This window comes from Anolis sagrei, chromosome 11, assembly GCF_037176765.1.
Source record: "Anolis sagrei isolate rAnoSag1 chromosome 11, rAnoSag1.mat, whole genome shotgun sequence".
Lineage (NCBI taxonomy): Eukaryota > Metazoa > Chordata > Lepidosauria > Squamata > Dactyloidae > Anolis > Anolis sagrei.
This window is the reverse complement of record NC_090031.1, coordinates 33,594,254-33,618,013: the sequence shown is the minus strand read 5'-3', so window position 1 is coordinate 33,618,013 and position 23,760 is coordinate 33,594,254. Positions and strand designations below refer to the sequence as shown.

At 46.4% G+C, this 23,760-nt stretch overlaps 3 protein-coding genes across 4 annotated transcripts in view; 2 read left to right on the top strand and 1 right to left on the bottom strand.

The window, feature by feature from the left end:
- LOC132763883 (transmembrane and immunoglobulin domain-containing protein 1) overlaps window positions 1-23,760 on the bottom strand; it is a 59,937-nt gene that overhangs the window by 28,153 nt on the left and 8,024 nt on the right. The gene's annotated exons all lie outside the window — the stretch shown is intronic.
- On the top strand, window positions 6,724-21,921 carry LOC132763882 (claudin-9-like). The gene is made up of 2 exons (XM_060757718.2): window positions 6,724-6,942; window positions 21,211-21,921. The coding sequence occupies exon 2, from the start codon at window positions 21,219-21,221 to the stop codon at window positions 21,858-21,860; it is 642 nt and encodes a 213-aa protein (XP_060613701.2). The 5' UTR covers window positions 6,724-6,942; window positions 21,211-21,218; the 3' UTR covers window positions 21,861-21,921.
- CLDN4 (claudin 4) lies at window positions 14,989-16,559 on the top strand. The gene has a single exon (XM_067472176.1). It carries the CDS (start codon window positions 15,041-15,043, stop codon window positions 15,668-15,670), a length of 630 nt encoding a protein of 209 aa, XP_067328277.1. The 5' UTR covers window positions 14,989-15,040; the 3' UTR covers window positions 15,671-16,559.

Sequence of the window (23,760 nt, the reverse complement as noted above, 5' to 3'; positions counted from 1 at the left end):
GGGGAAGTTTGGACTGGGATCGCCATAGATTCAGACTCCGACTCCATAGACACCTCCACGGTCATGTGGCCAGCATGGAGTTGGATACTGATAGAGAATTTGGGGTAAATTATATGATACCATTCCCAAAATCCTCTAGCAAGAGAAGCCCAATGGGGGAAAGATTGGAATAGGAATTGGAATAGAAAGGAAGTTTGGGGAAGTTTGGACTGGGATCGCCGTAGATTCAGACTCCGACTCCATAGACACCTCCACGGTCATGTGGCCAGCATGGAGTTGGATACTGATAGAGAATTTGGGGTAAATTATATGATACCATTCCCAAAATCCTCTAGCAAGAGAAGCCCAATGGGGGAAAGATTGGAATAGGAATTGGAACAGAAAGGAAGTTTGGACTGGGATCGCCGTAGATTCAGACTCCGACTGACTATCACTGAACTTGGCCTAATCCTCTGCGCAAAGCTGTGTTTCCTTCCCTCTTTGGGAGTTTATTTAAGGCTCTGTTGAAGCAACCTCCCTGAGCAAGGCCAGTTTATTTGCCTTGGTGTTTATTCTGACCTTGGGTACACATTCCTAATGGCTTCTTATCTGGTTTCCTGGTTGCCTGGGCCGCTCCCCTTTCGTTGCCTAGCATCGCTTTGGCTTGGGAGACAATGGAGTGAAACTGCATTCGTTCCCAAGTCTAGATGCACCTTCTCTTTCGGCAACAGATCTGGCCAACCGTTTCCCATCAACAAGCAAATAAAACCCTTTGCTGATACCCTATAAAAACCCTTGAGTGAGACTAATGACATACTTTTACAAGCGGTTGGTCTTTGACTTGGAAAACACAATGGCACTGTGTCAACAAAAGATGATATAATGGCATACGTTTCCTCTCCGGACACATATATTCCAAGCAATCTGAATCTATATAAATAAAAATGTAATGTTCATTTGTGGGATTAACAGAACTCAAAAACCACTGGACGAATTGACACCAAATTTGGACACAAGACACTTCTCCGGTCAATGAGTGACCACCACTCATAAAAACACTGAAAAACACAGCAGAAGGGACTTAAAAAGCTAAAAAACCAAAATAATAACAATACAACGCACGCGCAAAACCACATATATATAAACAAACACACATATATACACACATATATGCATATACACACACCAAACACATACACAGAAAGGAGGAAGGAAGGAAGGAAGGAAGGAAGGAAGGAAGGAGAGAAGGAGGGAGAGGAGGAAAGAAAAGAAGGAAAGAAAGAAGGGTAGAGAAGGAAGGAAGGAAGGAAGGAAGGAAGGAGAGAAGGAGGGAGAGAAGAAGGGAAAGAAGGAGGGAAGGAGAGAAGGAAGGGAAAAAAAGAAGGGTAGAGAAGGATGGGAGGAGAGAAAGAAGGAGAGAAAGAGGGAAGGAAGGAGAGAAGGAATGAAAGACAGGTAGGGAAGGGAGAGGGAGGGAAAGAAGGAGGGAAGGAGATAAGGAAAGAAAGAAGGGTAGAGAAGGAAGGAAGGAGAGAAGGAGGGAGAGAAAAAGGGAGGAAAGGAGAGAAAGAAGGAAAGAAAGGGTAGAGAAGGAAGGAAGGAGAGAAAGAGGGAGAGAAAGAGGGAATGAGAGAAGGAAAGAAAGAAAGACAGGTAGGGAAGGGAGAGGGAGGGAAAGAAGGAGGGAAGGAGATAAGGAAAGAAAGAAGGGTAGAGAAGGAAGGAAGGAGAGAAGGAGGGAGAGAAAGAGGGAGGAAAGGAGAGAAAGAAGGAAAGAAAGAAGGGTAGAGAAGGAAGGAAGGAGAGAAGGATGGAGAGAATGAAATAAGTGAAAGAGGGAAGGAAGGAGAGAAGGAATGAAAGAAAGAGGGAGGGAAGGAAGGAAAGAGACAAGGAAGGATGGAACTAAAGAGCAAATGAAGTGAGAAAAGAAACAGAGAAGGAAAAAATAAGAAGGGAAAGAAAAAGAGGGAAGGAAAGAAAGAGGGAGGGAAGGAAGGAGAGAAAGAAAGAAGGACAGAAAGAGGGAGGGAAGGTTGGCCACAGCAACGTGTGGCAGAGACAGCTAGTGGGAAATAAATCTATTAGCGAAGACAGGAAACACAACGTAAACCTAAGCCAATGGTGTGATGCGGCAGCAAACAAAGCCAATGCGATTCCAGGCTGCGTCAATAGAGGCCTCACGTCTAGACTAAGTTCTATTGAACGGTTTTTCCGTCGCATGTTTACACTGCTCTGTTATTTGTCTCAGCATGTGAGCATAACCTATAATTTCCTGATCAAATCAATGAGTGGATATTTGCATGACTAATATGGCTCTTCCGCTGCCAGGTATACAAGTGACATCTCTCTCTATAAAAGTCAAAATATCTACACGTGTGTTGTCGAAGGCCGGAATCACTGGTTTGCTGTGAGTTTTCCGGGCTATCTAGCCCTGTTCCAGAAGCATTCTCTCCTGACGTTTCACCCACATCTATGGCAGGCATCCTCACAGGCTGTGAGGTCTGTTGGAAACTAGGCAAGTGGAGTTTATATCTATCCCTGTGGAATGATGTCCAGGGTGGGAGAAAGAAGTCTTGTCTATGGAGGCAAGTGTGAATGTTGCCACTGGCCAGCTTCTGGAATGAGGCCATGTAGCCCGGAAAACTCACAGCAACCTATCTACACATGGCTTGATGGATCTTGACCAGACTTGGCATGTATACCTTCATTATCCAACTTGTAATAATGGTACCGTTTGAACGAAAAGATCAGTTTCTTTCCTTCCTTTCCTTTCTTTTTTCTCATTTCTCCCTTCTTTGTTCCTTTTTTCTTCCCCCCTTTAATTTTCTCTTATTTCTCTTTCCTCCCCTCCCCTCATCCCTTTCCCCCCTTTACTTCCCTCTTTTTCTTCCTTCCTTTCCTTTCCTTCCTCTCTTCCTTCTTTCTTTCTTCCCTTCCGCCCTCCCTTCTTCCCTTCATTCCTTCCTCCTTCCTTTGCTTTCCCCTTCCCTTCCCTCCCTTCCCTTATTTCCCTTCTCTTCCTTCCTCCTTCCCTTCCTTTCCACTTCCCTTCCCTCCTTTCCTTTCTCTTATTTCTTCCCTTCCCTTCTTTCTTTCCTTCCTTCCTCTCTTCCTTCCTTTTCCCCTTCCTTTCCCCTTTCCTCCTCTCCTTTCCTTTCCCTTATTTCCTCCCTTTCCTCCTTCCCTTCCCTTATTTCCTTCCTTCTCTTCCCTTCCTTTCCCTTTCCTCCTTCTTTTCCTTTCCCTTCCTTCCTTCCTTCCTTCCTTCCTCCTTCCCTTCCTTTCCCCCTTTCTTTCTTCCCTTCCCTTCCTTTCCCATCCCTTCCCTCCTTTCCCTTCCCTTCCTTTCCCCTTCCCTCATTTCCTTTCCCTTATTTCCTCCCTTCCCCTACGTCTCTTCCTTCCCTCTTTCCTTTCCTTTCCCTTCTCTTTCCTTCCTTCCGTCCCTACTTCCCTTCCTTCCCTTCGCTTTCCCTTCCCTTCCCTCCTTCCCTTCCCTTTCCCTTCTCTCCTTCCTTTCTTTTCCCTTCCCCTTCCTTCCTTCCTTCCTCCTTCCTTCTCTTCCCCTTCCCTCTTTCCTTCCTTCTGTCCCTTCTTCCCTTTCCTTTCCCTTCCTTTCCCTTTCCTCCTTCCTTTCCTTTTCCTTCCTTCCTTCCTTCCTTCCTTCCTTCCTTCCTTTCCCTCCTTCCTCCCTTCCGTTGATATACAGGTCACCTTTCTCTCCAAGTGACATCACAAAGGGCCACTTCACCTTTGTGGTACAAACAGACAAACATACTTTTGATTTTCTATATATGTATGGATGAGCCAACCTGGTGGTGCGGCAGCTAAAAAGACAATGCAATTGCCATCCAATGAAGGTCTTTGGATGTGTTTGGATGTTATTGTGTGCGGCAACCCTTGAAGGAGGCCATTTTCCTTTCCAAAACAAGACCTTGCTGCATCCTTCTGGGCCAACTTTCCATGCGGCTTTGCGTCAGGAGCGAGAACAATCGGCGCATTCTTGGTGCGCTCAAGCGGCACGTTTCAAGGGGAAACTTTTTGTCTCGTGAAGTTTGGGACTTCAAAATGATCCCTGCACTTTTGTCTCGCTTTGTTTATTGAATTCATGCGTTGTTCAAATCTCTCTGCGCGATCTCAGAGCAGCCGGCAATCAATAGCCAGGGTTTCCAACCTTTCCCGGTTCAAGCCGCAAGTCCCCGAAACAAGATGAAGCACGAGATTGAACACACCAATGCTTGCCACAATGACAATTTGCCCCACTGATTCTGCATTGAGGGGTCTTCATAGACTGCAAGCTGAACAAGAGCCAAGAGTGTGATGCAACGGCTAAAAGAGCCAATGCGATGGTCAGATACATCGAGAGGAATGTCTAGTTCAGTGTTTCCTTAATACAGTTCCTCATGCTGTGGTACCACAATTGAAGGGAGATGTTGACAAGCTGGAATGTGTCCAGAGGAGGGTGACTAAAATGATCAAGGGCCTGGAGAACAAGCCCTATGAGGAGCGGCTTAAAGAGCTGGGCATGTTTGGCCTGAAGAAGAGAAGGCTGAGAGGAGACATGATGAGGACCATATATAAATATGTGAAGGGAAGTCACAGGGAGGAGGGAGCAAGCTGGAGACTAGGACGCCATGGAGCAATGGAACAAACAGCTCTCCGGGGCAGAGAGCCGTTCAGCAGTGGAACTCTCTGCCCCGGAGTGTGGTAGTGGCTCCTTCTTTGGAAGCTTTTAAACAGAGGCTGGATGGCCATCTGTCACGGTTGATTTGAATGCAACATTCCTGTTTCTTGGCAGGGGGTTGGACTGGATGGCCCATGAGGTCTCTTCCAACTCTTTGATTCTATGATTCAATGGCTTCAAACTACAGTAAAGGAGATTCCACCTCAACGTTAGGAAGAACTTCCTGCTTGTGAGAGCTGTTCAGCAGTGGAACTCTCTGCCCCGGAGTGTGGTGGAGGCTTTGAAACAGAGGCTGGATGGCCATCTGTGGGGGGTGCTTTGAATGTGATTTCCCTGCTTCTTGGCAGAAAGAGGATGGACTGAATGGCCCATGAGGTCTCTTCCAACTCTAGGATTCCATGGTGACCCCTAAACATAACATTATTTTCGTTAGCCCCAGCTCCTGCCAACCTAGCAGTTCGAAAACATGCAATAGGTACTGCTTCATCAGGAAGGTAAGGGTGCTCCATGCAGTCATGCTGGCCACATGACCTTGGACGCATCTACAGACAACACCAGGTTTTATATATCTGTGGAATAATGTCCAGGGTGGGAGAAAGAACTCATGTCTGCTTGAGGCAGGTGTGAATGTTGCAACTGACCACCTTGATTAGCTTTGTAGCTTCAAATCCTGGCTGATTGCAGCCTGGAGGAATCCTTGTTGGGAGGTGTTAGCTGGCCCTGATAGATTCTTGTCTGGAATTCCCCTGTTTTTGGGGGTTGCTCTTTATTTACTGTCCTGATTTTAGAGTTTTTTAAAATACTAGTAGTCAGTGGTGCGGCGGGTATCCAACTCTCCTTGCAGTCATGCTGGCCACATGACCTTGGAGGTGTCTATGGAGTTGGAGTCTGACTCTACGGCGATCCCAGTCCAAAATTCTCCAAACTTCCTTTCTATTCCAATCTTTCCCCCATTGGGCTTCCCTTGCTAGAGGATTCTGGGAATGGTATCATATAATTTACCCCAAATTCTCTATCAGTATCCAACTCTCCATGCTGGTCACATGACCGTGGAGGTGTCTATGGAGTCGGAGTCTGAATCTACGACGATCCCAGTCCAAACTTCCTTTCTGTTCCAATTCCTATTCCAATCTTTTCCTGATTGGGCTTCTCTTGCTAGAGGATTGTGTGGATGTTATAATATAATTTCCCCTAAATTCTTTATCAGTATCCAACTCTCCATGCTGGCCACATGACCTTGGAGGTGTCTATGGAGTCGGAGTCTGAATCTACGACGATCCCAGTCCAAACTTCCTTTCTGTTCCAATTCCTATTCCAATCTTTCCCCCATTGGGCTTCTCTTGCTAGAGGATTGTGTGGATGTTATAATATAATTTCCCCTAAATTCTTTATCAGTATCCAACTCTCCTTGCAGTCATGCTGGCCACATGACCTTGGAGGTGTCTATGGAGTTGGAGTCTGAATCTACAACGATCCCAGTCCAAACTTCCTTTCTATTCCAGTTCCTATTCCAATCTTTCCCCCATTGGGCTTCTCTTGCTAGAGGATTGTGTGGATGTTATAATATAATTTCCCCTAAATTCTTTATCAGTATCCAACTCTCCTTGCAGTCATGCTGGCCACATGACCTTGGAGGTGTCTATGGACAACGCTGGCTCTTCGGCAAGAAATGGAGATGAGCACCAGAGTCGGACATGACTAGACTTTATGTCAGGGGAAAACTTTTACCTTGGGGTCCACCGCTGAGCTCCTGAACTTGCTGACCGAAAGGTCGCAGGTTCGAATCCGGGAAACAGGGTGAGTTCCTGCTGTTAGCCCAGCTCCTGCCAACCTAGCAGTTCGAAAACATGCAAATGTGAGTAGATCAATAGGTACTGCTTCTGCGGGAAATTAATGGCATGCCCTGCAGTCATGCTGGCCACATGACCTTGGAGGTGTCTGCGGATAACGTCGGCTCTTTGGCTTAGAAATGGAGTTGAGCACCAGAGTCCCAGAGTTGGACTTGACCAGACTTAGTGTCAAGGGGAAACCTTTACCTTTATACGTGCCTTAAACAACCCTCGCTGTCCTCTATGCCTTTTTCCTGGCACGCTTTGGCCCACCTGGCTGCCCTCCGAGTGGCTTTCTCTCCGCCTTCCTTGGCTTCTCGCCTGCCCCAATGCAGCCGTCCCTCCCCAAAGGACGTTTCCAGTTAGGTGCCGAAAGACCCCATATCGCCATCCCTCCTTCTTTCCAACTTTGAGGATAGCAGGAAGTCATACGAAGCACAGTAACAGGTGAGTGTCCTTATCTGCTCCCCAAAGATGCTCGGAATGGATGCTTGGCCTGGAGCATCACTAATATTATACTAAATGTGTTTGGAGGATGTTTAGGGTTTGCAAAGGCCATGGGGTACTCATTTTTGTCGTCCTTTAGGTCAGTATTTCTCATTGACCCCTTAATACAGTTCCTCCTGTTGTGGTGACCCCCAACCAGAACATTATTTTCATTGCGATGTCATCACTATCATTTTGCTCCTGTTATGAATCGTCATGTAAATATCTGATATGCAGGATGTATTTTCATTCACTGGACCAAATTTGGCACAAATCCCCGATACGCCCAAATCTGAATACTGGTGGGGTTGGGATTGATTTTGTCATTTGGGAGTTGTAGTTGCTGCGATTTATAGTTGACTTACCATCAAAGAGCATTCTGCCCCCCAGCAACGATGGAATTGAACCAAACTTGGCACACAGAACTCCCATGACCAAGAGAAAATACTGGAAGCGTTTGGTGGGCATTGACTTTGAGTGTTGGAGTTGTAGTTCACCTCCATCCAGAGAGCACTGTGGACTCAAATAATGGTGGATCAGGACCAAACTTGGCACAGATACCCAATATGCCCAAATGTGAAGACTGATGGGGTTTGAGGAAAATAGACCTTGAGATTTGGGAGTTGTAGTTGCTGGGATTTATATTCCATCTAGAATCAAAGAGCATTCTGAACCACCAACGATGGAATTGGGCCAAACTTCCCATACAGAACCCTCATGACCAAGAGAAAATTCTGTGTTTTCTGATGGTCCCTGATGACCCCTCTGACACTCACTCGCGATCCCCCCAGGGGTCCTGACCCCCAGGTTGAGAAATGCTGCTTTATGGGATCTCTTCCATTTCTATGCATCTATCTATCTATCTATCTATCTATCTATCTATCTATCTACCTACCTACCTACCTACCTACCTACCTACCTACCTACCCATCCATCCATCCATCCATCTATCTATATATCTATATCCACCCACCCACCCATCCATTTTCCTATCTATCTATCTATCTATCTATCTATCTATCTATTATCTATCTATCCGCCCATCCATTCATCCATCTTCCTATCTTCCTATCTTTCTATCTTTCTATCCATCCATCCATCCATCCATCTTCCTATCTGTCTGTCTGCCTGTCAGTCTGTCTGTCTGTCTGGACGTCCATCCATCCATCCATCTTCCTATCTATCTATCTATCTATCTATCTATCTATCTATCTATCTATCCATCCATCCATCCATCCATCCATCCATCATCCTCTCTCTCTCTCTCTCTCCCTACCTACCCATCCATCCATCCATCCACCTTCCTACCTCCCTACCTCCCTACCTACCTATCCATCCATCCATCCATCCATCCATCCATCCATCCATCCATCCATCCATCCATCTTCCTATCTATCTATCTATCTATCTATCTATCTATCTATCTATCTATCTATCTATCTACCTACCTACCCACCCACCCATCTTCCTATCTATCTGTCTGTCTATCTATCGTCCTATCCATCCATCTTCTTATCTATCTTCCTATCCATCCATCTATCCATCTATCTTCCTATCCATCTTTCTATCTGTCTGTCTGTCTGTCATAGGAGGGAGGGGGTCCTAAAATAGAAGGGGACAGAATTCCTTTGCGGATGAGAGCTAGACCAAAACTAAGTGACCATCAACAGGGAGAAATGAGTCTCCTTGTGGAGACAAAAAGAATATATACAAACAAACAACAGCAACAATTTGATATGATACAGGATAGCACTCGGCTTGGAAACAGTCCATCTGAAGGGTCTCGAGGAGGCTCAAGCTGAACATGAGCCAATGGCAGTGGCTAAAAAAGCCAGTGCCATTCTAGGTTGCGTCAATATGAGAAATAGTATTTAGACTGCCGCTCCAGAGACCGGGACACGATGCCACACCAGTTAAGTCACAACTGGGCTGGGTTGTGTTGTGTCAAGCAGAGTTACAAAACATGGGCCGAGATCTCATCTCAGAAGGAATGCCAGCTCCATTCCACGACGAAACCTCCTTGAGTCCGAAACCCATAAAGATCTCTCATAGTTTATTTTCGCTCCCCAAAGCCTAGGGTTCGGTTCGTGCAAAGTCCAAGCATTCTGCCCATTGGGAAAGTCCCTTGGAGAGCTCTGGGTGCGAATGACTCACCAAATGGGTCACGGGGTGGCCAACTACTGTTTATTCAAACTTATCTCTTCTGTGTTTGGGTTTGTGTGAGGTTATCGGCACCATTTTGTCTCTTGATTAGATACCGGACGGAGTCGTTCACTGTTTAGTATAACTTGCAAAGGCACTCCAAAGTTTCGTATCTTTCAGTTTTGTTCTTTGATGCCCATTTTTGGTAGACCCATCACTTGGTGCATCTACATGGTAGATTGGATGCAGTTTGATACCACCTTATGGTGGAATCATGGAAGCTGTAGTTTGCCAAGGTCCCGCTCTCTTTGGTAGAGAAGGCGAAATACTGTGTGAAACTACAGTTAAATAAGGTCTTTCCTGGGTGTTGTAGTTCTCCAAGGTCTTTTCTGGGAGTTGCAGTTTCCCAAGATCTTTCCTGGGGGTTGTAGTTCTCCAAGGTCTTTCCTGAGAGTTGCAGTTTCCCAAGATCTTTCCTGGTGGTTGTCGTTTACTAAGGTCTTTCCTGGGGGTTGTCATTTCCCAAAGTATATCCTGAGAGTTCTAGTTTCCCAATGTTTTTCCTGGGAGTTGCAGTTTCCCAAGATCTTTCCTGGGAGTTGTCATTTACTAAGGTCTTTCCTGGGGGTTGTCATTTCCCAAAGTATACCCTGAGAGTTCTAGTTTCCCAACGTTTTTCCTGGGAGTTGCAGTTTCCCAAGATCTTTCCTGGGAGTTGTAGTTTACTAAGGTCTTTCCTGGGGGTTGTCATTTCCCAAAGTATATCCTGAGAGTTCTAGTTTCCCAAGACCTTTCCTGGGAGTTGTCATTTACTAAGGTCTTTCCTGGGGGTTGTCATTTCCCAAAGTATATCCTGAGAATTCTAGTTTCCCAACGTTTTTCCTGGGAGTTACAGTTTCCCAAGGTCTTTCCTGGGAGTTGTCGTTTACTAAGGTCTTTCCTGAGTGTTGTAGTTTCCCAAGGTCTTTCCTAAATGTTGTAGTTTTCCAAGATCTTTTCTGGAAGTTCTAGCTAACTAAGGTCTTTACTGGGAGTTATGGTTTCCCAAGGTCTTTTCTGGGGGTTGTAGTTTCCCCAGGTCTTCGGGCTTTTCGGCACCTCTCCAGACTACAAATCCCACAATTCTGTCCTACTGATCCTTGACACTTAAAGCAGGGTCAAACCGCATTCATACATATGTGCCTTCTTACTACCAAAGGACAAGGAATAGACTTTCTTTGTCCTTTTGCAGGGGAGTGGGTGCGAATCTCGCTTCCGCCCTTGGCCCTCTTGCTAGAGAGAAAAGCCAAAACTGCATTCCTGAAACCAGACCTATGGGATGTTTGCCCATTCTCTCCTGAGTCTGAACACCCAAGAGGTTTCTCAATCCAGTTCCAGTGTGTGTTTACAGCTGCAACACACGCCGTGGAAAAACTGGTTTCCTAATTAGCATCTCCATAGTTTTTTGCTGAGTTTTAAAAAAATAAATAAATAACCCAGTCTTGCATTTTGAGGCTGAATGAAAACACCCTAAACCTGAAATCCAGCAGAGTCTTTGGAAGCTGAGGCTGAATGACCATCTGTTGAGAGGGCTTTGATTGTGCCATCTTTTTATCACAGAATTTAGTTGGGTTGTATGGCCTTTGGGGGTCTCCACCAATTTAATTATTCTATCATGATCATCATCATTCATCATCATCATCATCAGGGCAAGGGTTGGATTGGATGACCCTTGGGGTTTCCTCCAACTATAGGATTCTATTATTATTATTGTTGTTTTTGTTGTTATTATTATATCATCATCATCATCATCAAGATAGGGGTTAGATTGGATGACCCTTATGGTCCCCTCCAACTCTAGGATTCCATTATTATTATTATTATTATTATTATTATTATTATATCATCATCATCATCATCATCATCATCATCATCATCAGGACAGGGGTTGGATTAGATGGTCCTTGGGGTCTCCTCCAACTCTAGTCTCCCATCATCATCATCACCATGATCAGGGCAGGGGTTGAACTGGATGGATATTGGGGTCTCGTCTAACTCTATTCTCCCATCATCATCATCACCACCACCACCACCACCATCATCATCAGGACAGGGGTTGGACTGGATGGACCTTGAGGTCTCCTCCAACTCTAGTCTCCTATCATCATCATCATCATCATCACCACCACCACCATCATCAGGGCAGGGGTTGGACTGGATGGACCTTGGGGTCTCATCTAACTCTAGTCTCCTATCATCATCATCATCATCATCATCATCACCACCACCACCACCATCATCAGGTCAGGGGTTGGACTGGATGGACCTTGGGATCTCATCCAACTCTAGGATTCCATTATTATTATATCATCATCACCAGGACAGGGGTTGGATTGGATGGTCCTTGAGGTCTCCTCCAACTCTAGTCTCCTATCATCATCATCACCACCATCATCAAGGCAGGGGTTGGACTGGATGGACCTTGGGATCTCATCCAACTCTAGGATTCCATTATATTTATATCGTCATCACCAGGACAGGGATTGGATTGGATGGTCCTTGGGGTCTCCTCCAACTCTAGTCATCATCCTCATCATCAGGGCAGGGGTTGGACTGGATGGGGTCTTGCCTAACTCTAGTCTCCCATCATCATCCACATCACCACCATCATCAGGGCAGGGGTTGGACGATGGACCTTGGGGTCTTGTCCAACTCTAGGATTTCATTATTATTATTATTATTATTATTATATCATCATCATCATCATCACCATCATCATCATCATCAGGACAGAGGTTGGACTGGATGACCCTTGGGGGGTCACCTCCAACTCTAGGATTCCATTATTATTATTATTATTATTATTATTATTATTATTATTATATCACTATCATCAGGGCAGGGATTGGACTGGATGGACCTTGGCATCTCGTCCAACTCTAGGCTCCTATGAGAACTGAGAGGCCCCTTAGAAGCCATCTAGTCCAACCCACATTCCAGGTGTTGCCCCTCCTGTTTCTGCTTCCATGGGATGTTGTTTTGGGTTGAGACACCTCGGCTGCCCAGACTGGTTTGGCAATCCCAGGATGCCAGAGGTGTAGCTGCGGTTGTTCCCAAACTAAATTGGCGGAGATGACTCATGGAGAGAGGCTTTCAACAAGGAGGTGGAACTGGTCAAAAGGTCCCCTTTAAGAGGGCAAAAGGAGGACCTCCATTGCAATCCATGGTCAAGGAAGTCTATGGAAATGCAACAGATTCAAATTTCAGGAAAATAATATAATAGTAATTGTCATAATACTTTCATAGTCCAGTTGGTTGTATTGATTAGCCCATGTGTGGTGCCTTCTACTTCTGATGCTCCAGAGATACACAGACATTCATTATGTGGAACTTGATTAGACCTTCCATGTTGGACCACTGTGTCCAGCTGTGTTCTCGTCAATACTCTCCTGAGATGGGGAGAATTCACCATGATTTATAAGAGTTGTAGGTTCTGGGATGTATAGTTCACCTGCAATCGAAGAGCATTCTGAACTCCACCAATGATGGACCTGGAACTAACTTGGCACACAGAACCCTCCTGACTAACAAAACGTACAGAAAGTCTTTGGAGGTATTTGTAGGAGTTGTAGTTCACCTACATCCAGAGCGCACTATGAACCCAAACAATGATGGATCTGGACCAAACTTGGCATGCAGACGCGATATGCCCACATTTAAATACTGATGGATTTTGAGGGGAATTGGCCTGGACATTTTGGAATTGTAGGTACTGGGATGTATAGTTCACCTGCAATCCATGAGCACTTTGAACTCCACCAGAGATGGAATTGGATCAAACTTGGCACATAGAACCCCCGTGACCAGTAAAAAATACTGGAGATCTTTGGAGAAAATTCACCTTGATTTGAGGGAGTTGTAGTTCACCAACATCCAGAGAGCTCTGTGAACCCAAACACCGATAGATCTGGACCAAATTTGGCACACAGACCTGATATGCCGAAATTTGGTTCCTGGAGGGGTTTGGAGGGAAATCACCTTCCTTTCTGGGAGCTGTAGTTCACCCACAACCAGAGGAATTGTGACCTCCACCGATGATGGACTTGGACCAAACTTGGCACACTGAACCTCCATGACTGACTGAACCTACTAGAGAGGTTTGAGGGGACTGACTCACCATAGTGGGAGTTATAGTTTACCCTGCATCCTCAACCCCATTGAGGATGCATCTAGAACAAACTTGCACAACATCACAAACTTTAAGGACTGGTGGAGTTTTTTGGGGTTAACCTGGCATGATGGGAGTTGTAGTTCACCCCAAACCATTACAAAATTGACTTTTTCAAATAATCTGGGCAACGTCAGGTACCTAAGGTAGTCATCATCATCATCATCATCATCATCATCACTAAAGATGTTGAACAGGACCGGGTTTCGGGACGGAACCCTGCGGCACTCCAGAACATTAGGAAGAACTTCCTGACTGTGAGAGCTGTTCAGCAGTGGAACTCTCTGCCCCAGAGTGTGGTGGAGGCTCCTTCTTTGGAGGCTTTGAAGCAGAGGCTGGGTGGCCATCTGTCCGGGGTGCTTTGAAGGCGATTTTCCTGCTTCGTGGCAGAATGGGGTTGGTCTGGATGGCCCACCAGGTCTCTTCCAACTCTAAGATTCTATTATTATTATTGTTATTATTATTAAGCAGAGGCTGGATGGTCATCTGTTGGGGGTGCTTTGAAGGTGATTTTCCTGTTTCGTGGCAGAACGGGGTTGGTCTGGATGGCCCACCAGGTCTCTTCCAACTCTAGGATTCTATTATTATTATTATTATTATTATTATTATTATTATTATTAAGCAGAGGCTGGATGGTCATCTGTTGGGGGTGCTTTGAAGGCGATTTTCCTGCTTCTTGGCAGAATGGGGTTGGTCTGGATGGCCCACCAGGTCTCTTCCAACTCTAGGATTCTATTATTATTACTATTATTATTATTGTTATTATTATTACTATTATTATTATCATTAAGCAGAGGCTGGATGGTCATCTGTTGGGGGTGCTTTGAAGGCAATTTTCCTGCTTCTTGGCAGAATGGGGTTGGTCTGGATGGCCCACCAGGTCTCTTCCAACTCTAGGATTCTATTATTATTATTATTATTATTATTATTATTATTAAGCAGAGGCTGGATGGTCATCTGTTGGGGGTGCTTTGAAGGCGATTTTCCTGCTTCTTGGCAGAATGGGGTTGGTCTGGATGGCCCACCAGGTCTCTTCCAACTCTAGGATTCCATGATTCTATCATCTGATATCTGGCCAATTGATCAATTCTGCCCTACTATCAATATGTATAGGGCTTGCATCCTTTATGTGTTGTTGTTGTTCATTCGTTCAGTCGTCTCCGACTCTTTGTGACCTCATGGACCATCCCACGCCAGAGCTCCCTGTCAGCCATCACCACCCCCAGGGTCTCCTTCAAGGTCAGTCCAGTCACTTCAAGGATGCCATCCATCCACCTTGCCCTTGGTAGGCCCCTCTTCCTTTTGCCTTCCACTTTCCCCAGCATAATTGTCTTCTCTAGGTATTCTTTATGTGTAAGTCACCCAAATTTTCCTTTATGTGTAAGTCCCCTCTTTTCCGCACATCATGCCCATTGTCCCATTCCGGTTTGTCCCCGTTTGTCGATATGCAATGCGACAGTACTGGGATTCTCATACTTAAATGACATGATGATGACAGTTTCCTATCGGGTCTCCGTGTCTTCCCTTCGGGGGAAAACTCAACCCTTGCAGATGCCGATCAGGGAGGAATCCCGGGGAACTGGTTTGAGCCCAGGAGTCTGTTCAGACTGGATGGAGTTGGGAAACTCCACCCCCGTTGGGTGTATAACATCCCCAAATCCGAGGCCGGCGCCTCAGTGGAGAGGCAACGAGGGCGGTGTGGGTCTCGCCATGGGCTCCATGGGGATGCAGGTGCTGGGCATTGCCTTGTCGGTCCTGGGCTGGCTGGGGTCCATCCTCTGCTGCGGCCTGCCCATGTGGCGGGTCACGGCCTTCATTGGGAGCAACATCGTGGTGGCCCAGATCATCTGGGATGGGTTGTGGATGACCTGTGTGGTCCAGAGCACCGGGCAGATGCAGTGCAAGGTCTACGAGTCCACGCTGGCCATGTCTCAGGACATGCAGGCCGCCCGAGCCTTGGTGATCATCTCCATCCTGCTGGTGGTGCTGGGCCTGGGCTTCGCGGTCATGGGTGGCAAGTGCACCAACTGCGTGGAGGATGAGGCCACCAAGGCCAAGATCGTCATCGCCGCTGGTGTGGTCTTCATCATCTCCGGGGTGCTGCTCCTCATCCCCTTGTGCTGGACGGCCAACAACGTCATCCGGGACTTCTACAACCCTATGGTGGTGGAAAGCCAGAAGCGGGAGTTCGGGCCCTCGCTCTACATTGGCTGGGCCTCCGTTGGGCTCCTCTTCATCGGAGGGGCCATTCTCTGCTGCAACTGCCCACCCAGGAACGAGAAGCCCTACTCCGCCAAGTACACTGCCACCCGCTCCATGCCCGCCAGCAACTACGTCTAGCGGGGGGCGAATGTGGGGCCGTCGAGACACCACCCGAGCTCTCCTGACAGAGGCACATCCAGCCTCGGCTTAAAGACCTCCTGGGAAGGACATTTCAATGGGCTCTAAGGCGATTCATATTCTGCTAGAGTTGGAACGGACTCCTAAAGGCCACCCAGTCTAACCATGGATTGGAAGACACCATCCAAGACCTACCAACAGATGGACATCTACAAAAGGAGACTCCACCAGACTCCAAGGGGACTCCAAAGAGACTCCAAGGTGATCTATATCTTACCGAAGCTGGGTCTCCCAAAGGCCATCCAGTCTAACCATGAAGACACAATCCAAGTCCTTCCAACACATGGACACCTACAAAAGGAGACTCCACCAGACTCCAAGGCAATCTATATCTTTCTAGAGTGGGGAGGGACTCCCAAAGACCATCCAGACCAACCCTGGATTGGAAGACACCATCCAAGACCTACCAACAGATGGACATCTACAAAAGGTGACTCTACCAGACTCCAAGGGGACTCCGAGGTGATCTATATCTTACTGAAGCTGGGTCTCCCAAAAGCCAACCATGAAGACACCATCCAAGTCCTCCCAACACATGGACACCTACAAAAGGAGACTCCACCAGACTCCAAGGCAATCTATATCTTTCTAGACTTGGGAGGGACTCCCAAAGACCATCCAGACCAACCCTGGATTGGAAGACACCATCCAAGACCTACCAACAGATGGACATCTACAAAAAGAGACTCCAAGGCAATCTATATCTTTCTAGAGTTGGGAGGGACTCTCAAAGGCCATCCAGTCCAACCATGGATTGGAAAACACCATCCAAGCCATCCCAACAGATGGACATCTACAAAAGGAGACTCCTCTGGACTCCAAGGACACTCCAAGGTAATCTATATCTTTCCAGTCCAACCTTGGAGTGAAAGACACCATCCAAGCACTCCCAACAGATGGACACTGGGAAAAGGAGACTCCACCAGACTCCATATTCCACTAGAATTGGGAGGGACTCCCAAAGGACACCCAGTCTAACCATGGATTGTAAAACACCATCCAAGCCATCCCAACAGATGGACATCTACAAATAGAGACTCCTCCAGACTCCAAGGACACTCCAAGGCAATCTATATCTTTCTAGAGGAACTTCCAAAGGCCATCCAGTCCAACCTTGGAGTGAAAGGCATCATCCAAGCTCTCCCAACAGATGGACATCTACAAAAGGGGATTCTACTGGACTCCAAGGAAATCTATATCCCACTAGAGTTGGGAGGGACTCCCAAAGGCCATCCAGTCTAACCCCTTTATGTATGTATGTATGTATGTATGTATGTATGCATGTTTGTATGTGTCTGTCTGTCTGTCTATCATAGAACTCTAGAGTTGGAAGAGTCCCCACAAACGAGAGTTGGGAGGGACTCCCAAGGGCCATCCAGTCCAACCCTGGATTGGAAGACACCATCCAAGCCCTCCTGACAAATGAACATCTAGAAAAGGAGACTCCACCAGCATCCAAGGCAATCTATATCCCATTAGAGTTGGGATGGATCCCCAAAAGTCATCCAGTCCAACCCTGGATTGGAAGACACCATCCGAGCCCTCCTGTCAGATGGTCATCCAACCTCCAAGCTATCTCAACATCTGTCAAACAACTCTTGCCCTCTGATGTTGCTTGTTGCCATGTTGGAGGAAGTAACTTTCTTTCTGTTTGCAGTGTTACACATTGTTACTTGTTTTCTTGTTGTTGGGGGGGGGGGGGGAGAGTAACTTGTTACATTCCCTATGTGACACATTGTTACTTAGAGAAAGTAACTTGTTATGTCTGCAATGTAACCCATTGCTATTTGTTTACAAAGTTGGAGGAAGCCGCTTGTTATGTTTGCAGTGTAACATCTCACTATTGCTTGGAGGAAGTTATTAATGAGCAAAAGGGCAATCCTCTTCTCTACCTTCAACTGAGTAAGTAAATGGAGCACAATTGCTTCAACTGGGAGTATCTAATTGTTATGTAATAAAGTGCATATTTTACTTTGCTGTTCCAAAATATGCACAATATTGCATTATATGAAGCTTGGTTTGCAGCAGCGGAGGTCAGCTGAGGACCAAGGAGGAGGCAAGAGAAACCGGGACACTTTTTGAAATGGGGCTGCAAAGGAGTAATGCTATGCCAAAATATGCATTATATCCATGACTCCCAGTTAAAGCAATTCTTGAGCTCTCAATTTCTTCCTCTGGGAGCAATTTTGAGTCCGGAGTCATGCATACTAGCCAGTTTTTGAAACCAGAGTGGAGTTTCAGGTCTGGCAAGAATGAAACTTAATTGTTGCAAAGGGCTTGGTTTGGTTGCCTTCCTCCTTTACGCAACTCCAGCTGCCAGAGATGGGCAAAGTTACCCTTTTTATTCAGACTACAGGTCCCAGAACCCCTTACCAGCCTGGGAATTGTAGTCTGGGAACAAAAAGGTCCCTTTGCCCCGCTCTGGATAGGATGCAAGTGATCTTTAGGGTTGTTGCGTATGTATATCTGTGCAGTTCCTTTGCCATTCATTCTGTTTGAGCATCGAATCCCTTCCCTATTTTTCAGTCCAGTTTTTCCAGGTTATTGTTTTTATATCTATATATAAATAAATGCACCTCTAAAACCATATCTTTTCACCGTGTGTTTGATTCAATGCGTCTGCATTTGTGGGGGGAATACGCAGTCTGGAACAAGGACCAAATTAATCCTCTTTCCATCTCTCATAGCGTGCATTGTGAGCCACAGTAGCAAAATGGGTTCGACCATTGTGCCGGCTGAACTGCTGGCCTGAAGGTCGGTGATTCGAATCCACGAGACAGTGTGAGTTCCCGTCTGTCAGCTCCAGCTTCCCATTTGGGGACATGAGAGAAGTCTCCCAAAGGATGGTAACACATCCGGGCAATATCCCCTGGGCAATGTCCCTACAGACAGCCAATTCTCTCACACCAGAAGTGACGTGCAGTTTCTCAAGTCACGGGGTGAGCTCCCATCTGTCAGCTCCAGCTTCTCACACGGGGACATAAGGAAAGCCTCCCACAGGATGGTAACACATCCGGGCAATCTCCCCTGGGCAACGTCACTGCAGACAGCCAATTCTCTTACACCAGAAGTGACGTGCAGTTTCTCAAGCCACGGGGTGAGCTCCCATCTGTCAGATCCAGCTTCTAAGGTATGGACATGAGAGAAGCCTCCCACAGGATGGTAACACATCTGGGAAATGTTTCCTGGGTAATGTCCCTGCAGACAGCCAATTCTCTCATGCCGGACGCAACTTGCAGTTTCTCAAGTTGCGGGGTGAGCTCTCATGTTTACACCCATAAAGATAGAACCAATTAGGAAATGGCATTTATAACCCACAAACAAAAATCGTAATATAATAATAATAATAATAATAATAATAATAATAATACATCACACAGTCCTAGACGCTTGGGAAGTGTTTGACTTCCAGCATAGAGATCTCATTTGCTGTGACATACTGTGGTTTTGTGTCAGTAAAATAATAATAGTAATAATAATAATAATAATAATAATAATAGATTAATAATAGTATGATGATAAAAAATAATGATGATAATGATGACGATAATATAATAATAATGTATTGACTGCCTCTCCTTGGGTCTCAAGGTAGGTAAGATTGCCAAACTACAACTTCCCATAGCATGTTTTAATGGGGTCAAATGATATTCATTCTCCAAGAAAATATAAGGTGTCGGAGAACAAGGTTCAAATACTGGTTTGGCAATACAGGCCCATCAGGTGCAAAAAGATTAGATTGGAAGCAGAGAGGAAATGAAGATTAGGTAAAACTTGTTTTTCCCGGTTGGCAGAAGGAACGTTCCCTCGGTTTGCTCAAAAACCAATTTGTATGGGATGAGCATGGACTCCGCAACAGTCGTTTCTGGCCCAGGGAGGTGAGGCGGGGCAACTGGAAAAACAGGCCTTTCTCCCTTTGGTGTTTTCGCCTCTGCGTCCAAAGTAGGAACCGGTTTGCTAACACAGCAGGGAAGGGAGGATGTTAAAAACAACAGGGACAGAACGAGAGAGAGAGAGAGAGAGAGAGAGAGAGAGAGAGAGAGAACGAGAGAGAGAGAGAGAGAGAGCTGGGCCAAAATTAACCAAATTTTGGGGCCCACAAGTTGGACATGATGCTGCAGCTAAAAAGGCCAATGCGATTCTAGGAATTTCTTAAGTTCTGCAGATATGGTTCTACGGTCAATGTCTGTCCAAAGTTGACCATCAAAATCACGCTGAAAGATGTGAGACACCTAGCGAGATCTCTAAAAGTAAGAACATCCTCCAGTGTGATTTTGATAGACAATGTCAGGCCAAAAGTGACCATACAATTGCACTTGAGGACCTCGAGATCTCTATGAATCTGAACGTCCTCCAGTGTGATTTTGATAGACAATGTCAGGCCAAAAGTGACCATACAATTGCACTTGAGGACCTCGAGATCTCTATGAATCTGAACTTTCTCCAGTGTGGTTTTGATAGACAATGTCAGGCTAAAAGTGACCATACAATTGCACTTGAGGACCTTGAGATCTCTAAGAATCTGAACATCTTCCAGTGTGATTCTGATGGTCAATGTCAAGCCAAAAGTGACCATACAGTTGCACTGGAAGACCTTGAGATCCCTAAGAACCTGAACATCCTCCAGTGTGACTTTGATGGTCAATGTCAGTCCAAAGGTGACCATACAATTGCACTCAAGTACCTTGAGATCTCAATGAATCTGAACATCCTCCAGTGTGATTTTGAGAGCCAATGTCAGACCAAAGATGACCATATAATTTCACTGGATCTCCAAGAATCTGAATGTCCTCCAGTGTGATTTTGATAGTCAACGTCAGGCCAAAAGCGACCATACAAATGCACTCGAGGACCTTGAGGTCCCTCAGAATCTGAACGTTCTCCAGTGTGACTTTGATGGTCAATGTCAGGCCAAAGATGACCATACAATTGTACCTGAGGACCTTGAGATCTCAATGAATCTGAACATTCTCCAGTGTGACTTTGATGGTCAACGTCAGGCCAAAGGTGACCTTACAATTATATGGGAGGACCTCGAGATCTCTAAGAATCTGAAAGTCCTCCAGTGTGACTTTGATGGTCAATGTCAGTCCAAAGGTGACCATACAATTGCACTCGAGTGCCTTGAGATCTCAATGAATCTGAACGTCCTCCAACATGATTTTGATAGTCAATGTCAGGCCAAAAGTGAACATATAATTGCACAGGAGGATCTTGAGATCCCTAAGAATCTGAACGTCCTCCATTGTGATTTTGATGGTCACTTTCAGGCCATACATTTGCACCAGAGGACCTCGGGGTGCCAAAAGAGAGCACATCTCTAGGAATCTTGAGGCCCTTTGGTGCGATTCGATGTTCAATATCTGACCATAAAGTCATGCTGTAGAACCCCAAGGTGCACGGAGAGATGGCAATGCCCAATGATGACAATGCTCCATGTTTCCAAACCCATTCTGACCCCTGCCGTATCCTTTCCGCAGGTGGGACCATGCTGGCCTTGCAACTGTTGGGCTTGGCACTCTCCGCTCTGGGCCTCCTGGGTGCCGTCCTGGCTTGCGCTTTGCCCATGTGGAAAGTGACGGCCTTCGGAGGCGCCAACATCATCGTGGCGCAGGTCTTCTGGGAGGGCCTCTGGATGAGCTGTGTCTACCAAAGCACTGGCCAGATGCAGTGCAAGGTCTACGACAACCTGTTGGAGCTGCCACCAGACCTCCAAGCTGCCCGAGCCTCGGCTGTGGCCTCCGTTGCCAGTGCCATCTTGGCCCTGCTCCTCGCCGTCTCCGGAGCCGACTGCACTCACTGTGTGGACGGCCGAGCAACCAAAGCCAAGATCGTGGCCACTTCCGGGGTCCTCTTTGTCCTTTCTGCGTTGGCCCTCCTCGTCCCCGTTTCCTGGTCAGCCCATAGCATCATCCGCAACTTCTACAACCCAATGGTTCCCGAAGCACTGAAGCGAGAGCTGGGAGTCTCCCTGTATGTCGGATGGGCGGCCAGCGGGCTCCTTGTCCTCGGAGGAGCCGCGCTAAGCTGCGTTTGCCTCCCAAAAGACAGCTCCAAACTCGACCGGGTTCGGTATCGGGTCCAGAAACAGGCAGCGTCGGAAAGCTATGCCCACAAGGACTACGTCTGATTTCATTGGACCAAGGCCATCAACAGGAGTCTAGTGTCCATATTTGGGGTATAAATAAATCTATACACATAATAAAATATAAATAAAATATAATAATATTGTAAAAATAAATATTAAAATAAGTAAATAAATATTATAAAAATAAAATATGTTTGTGTGTGTGTGGCTGGGGTGTCCACTTGCACAGACAAGCTCCTGCCTCCACAAACAGCTCTAGCTCCCACTACTCAGGAGACACTCCTGAGTAGGCCCTCCCTCTAATCTTTCTTTCTCGTGTCAGGGCAGCCAGTCAATTATATTACATTTCTAACAGAACAAAGCAAACAAACAAACAGAGAAAATACAAAATGTGTGAGTTTGGTAGTGGATTAAATGTCTTTTGACCAGTATCTGGCCACTTGGAGTGACTCTGGTGTTGCTGCAAGAAGGTCCTCCCTTGTGCATGTGGCTGGGCTCAGGTTGCATTGCAGCAGGTGGTCAGTGGTTTGCTCCTCTCCGCACTCGCATGTTGAGGATTCCACTTTGTGGCCCATTTCTTAAGGTTGGCTCTGCATCTCGTGGTGCCAAAGTGCCTTCCAAGTCGCCCAGTCCTCTGTGTGCCCAGGGGGGAGTCTCTCATTTCGTATCAGCCATTGGTTGAGGTTCTGGGTTTGAGCCTGCCACTTTTGGACTCTCGCTTGCTGAGGCATTCCAGCAAGTGTCTCTGTAGATCTTAGAAAACTATGTCTGGATTTAAGTCGTTGACGTGCTGGATGATACCCAAACAGGGGATGAGCTGGAGATGTCTAATGATGTCTCCCTCTAATGACATTGTAGGTTATAGAGAGCACCATGAACATGTTCAAGAGCCCTGTCATTGTCCTCCACCAACACCACACTGCCCACCACCCAAGGGAAGGCTTTTGTATGGGGACAATTCCATCCTAGAAGTGTTTCTTCCACCACAGGCAGCCCAGTGTTCCTTACTCTCTCCATTGGTGTGGAATTTGCATGTCCCCACCCACTGCCTCTCTCTTAACCCTTTCCTATTTTTTCCTATGGCATACAGCAAACAGAGGAATTGATCAGCAACTGAACATACTAGAGAGATTTAGGAATTGTAGGTCCTGGGATGTATAGTTCACCTACAATCTAAGAGCACTCTGAACTCTACCAATGATAGACCTGGGACTAACTTGGCACACAGAAGCCCCATGACCAACAAAGGTTTTTGTAGGACTTTGGGGAGATTTATTGGAATTGTAGTTCACCTACATCCAGAGTGCACTATGAACCAAACAATGATGGATCTGGACCAAACTTGGCATGCATACCTGATATGCACAAATTAAAATACTGGTGGGTTTGGAGGGGAATTGGCCTGGACGTTTTGAAGTTGTAGGTACTGGGATGTATAGTTCACCTGCAATCTAAGAGCACTCAGAACTCCAACAACAAAGGACCTGTGACTAACTTGACACACAGAAGCCCCATGACCAACAAAAAATATTGTAGGTCTTGGGGGGATTTATTTGAGTTGTAGTTCACCTACATCCAGAGTGCACTATGAACCCAAACAATGATGGATCTGGACCAAACTTGGCATGCATACCCAATATGCCCACATTTGAATACTGGTGGGTCTGGAGGGGATTTGACCTAGACCTTTTGGAGTTTTAGGTACTGGGATGTATAGTTCACCTGCAATCCATGAGCACTCTGAAGTCCACCAAAGAGGGAATTGGACCAAACTTGGCACACAGAGCCCCATGACCGGCAAAAAAAGACTGGAGGGCTTTGGGGAAAATTCACATTGATTTGAGGGAGTTGTAGTTCACCAATCTGGACCAAACTTGGCATGCATACCCGATATGCCCACATTTGAATACTGGTGGGTTTGGAGGGTAATTGGCCTGGGCAT

Coding starts and splice junctions, on each gene's coding strand:
- CLDN4 (XM_067472176.1), top strand. CDS start 15,041: ATGGGCTCCATGGGGATGCAGGTGCTGGGCATTGCCTTGTCGGTCCTG.
- LOC132763882 (XM_060757718.2), top strand. CDS start 21,219: ATGCTGGCCTTGCAACTGTTGGGCTTGGCACTCTCCGCTCTGGGCCTC.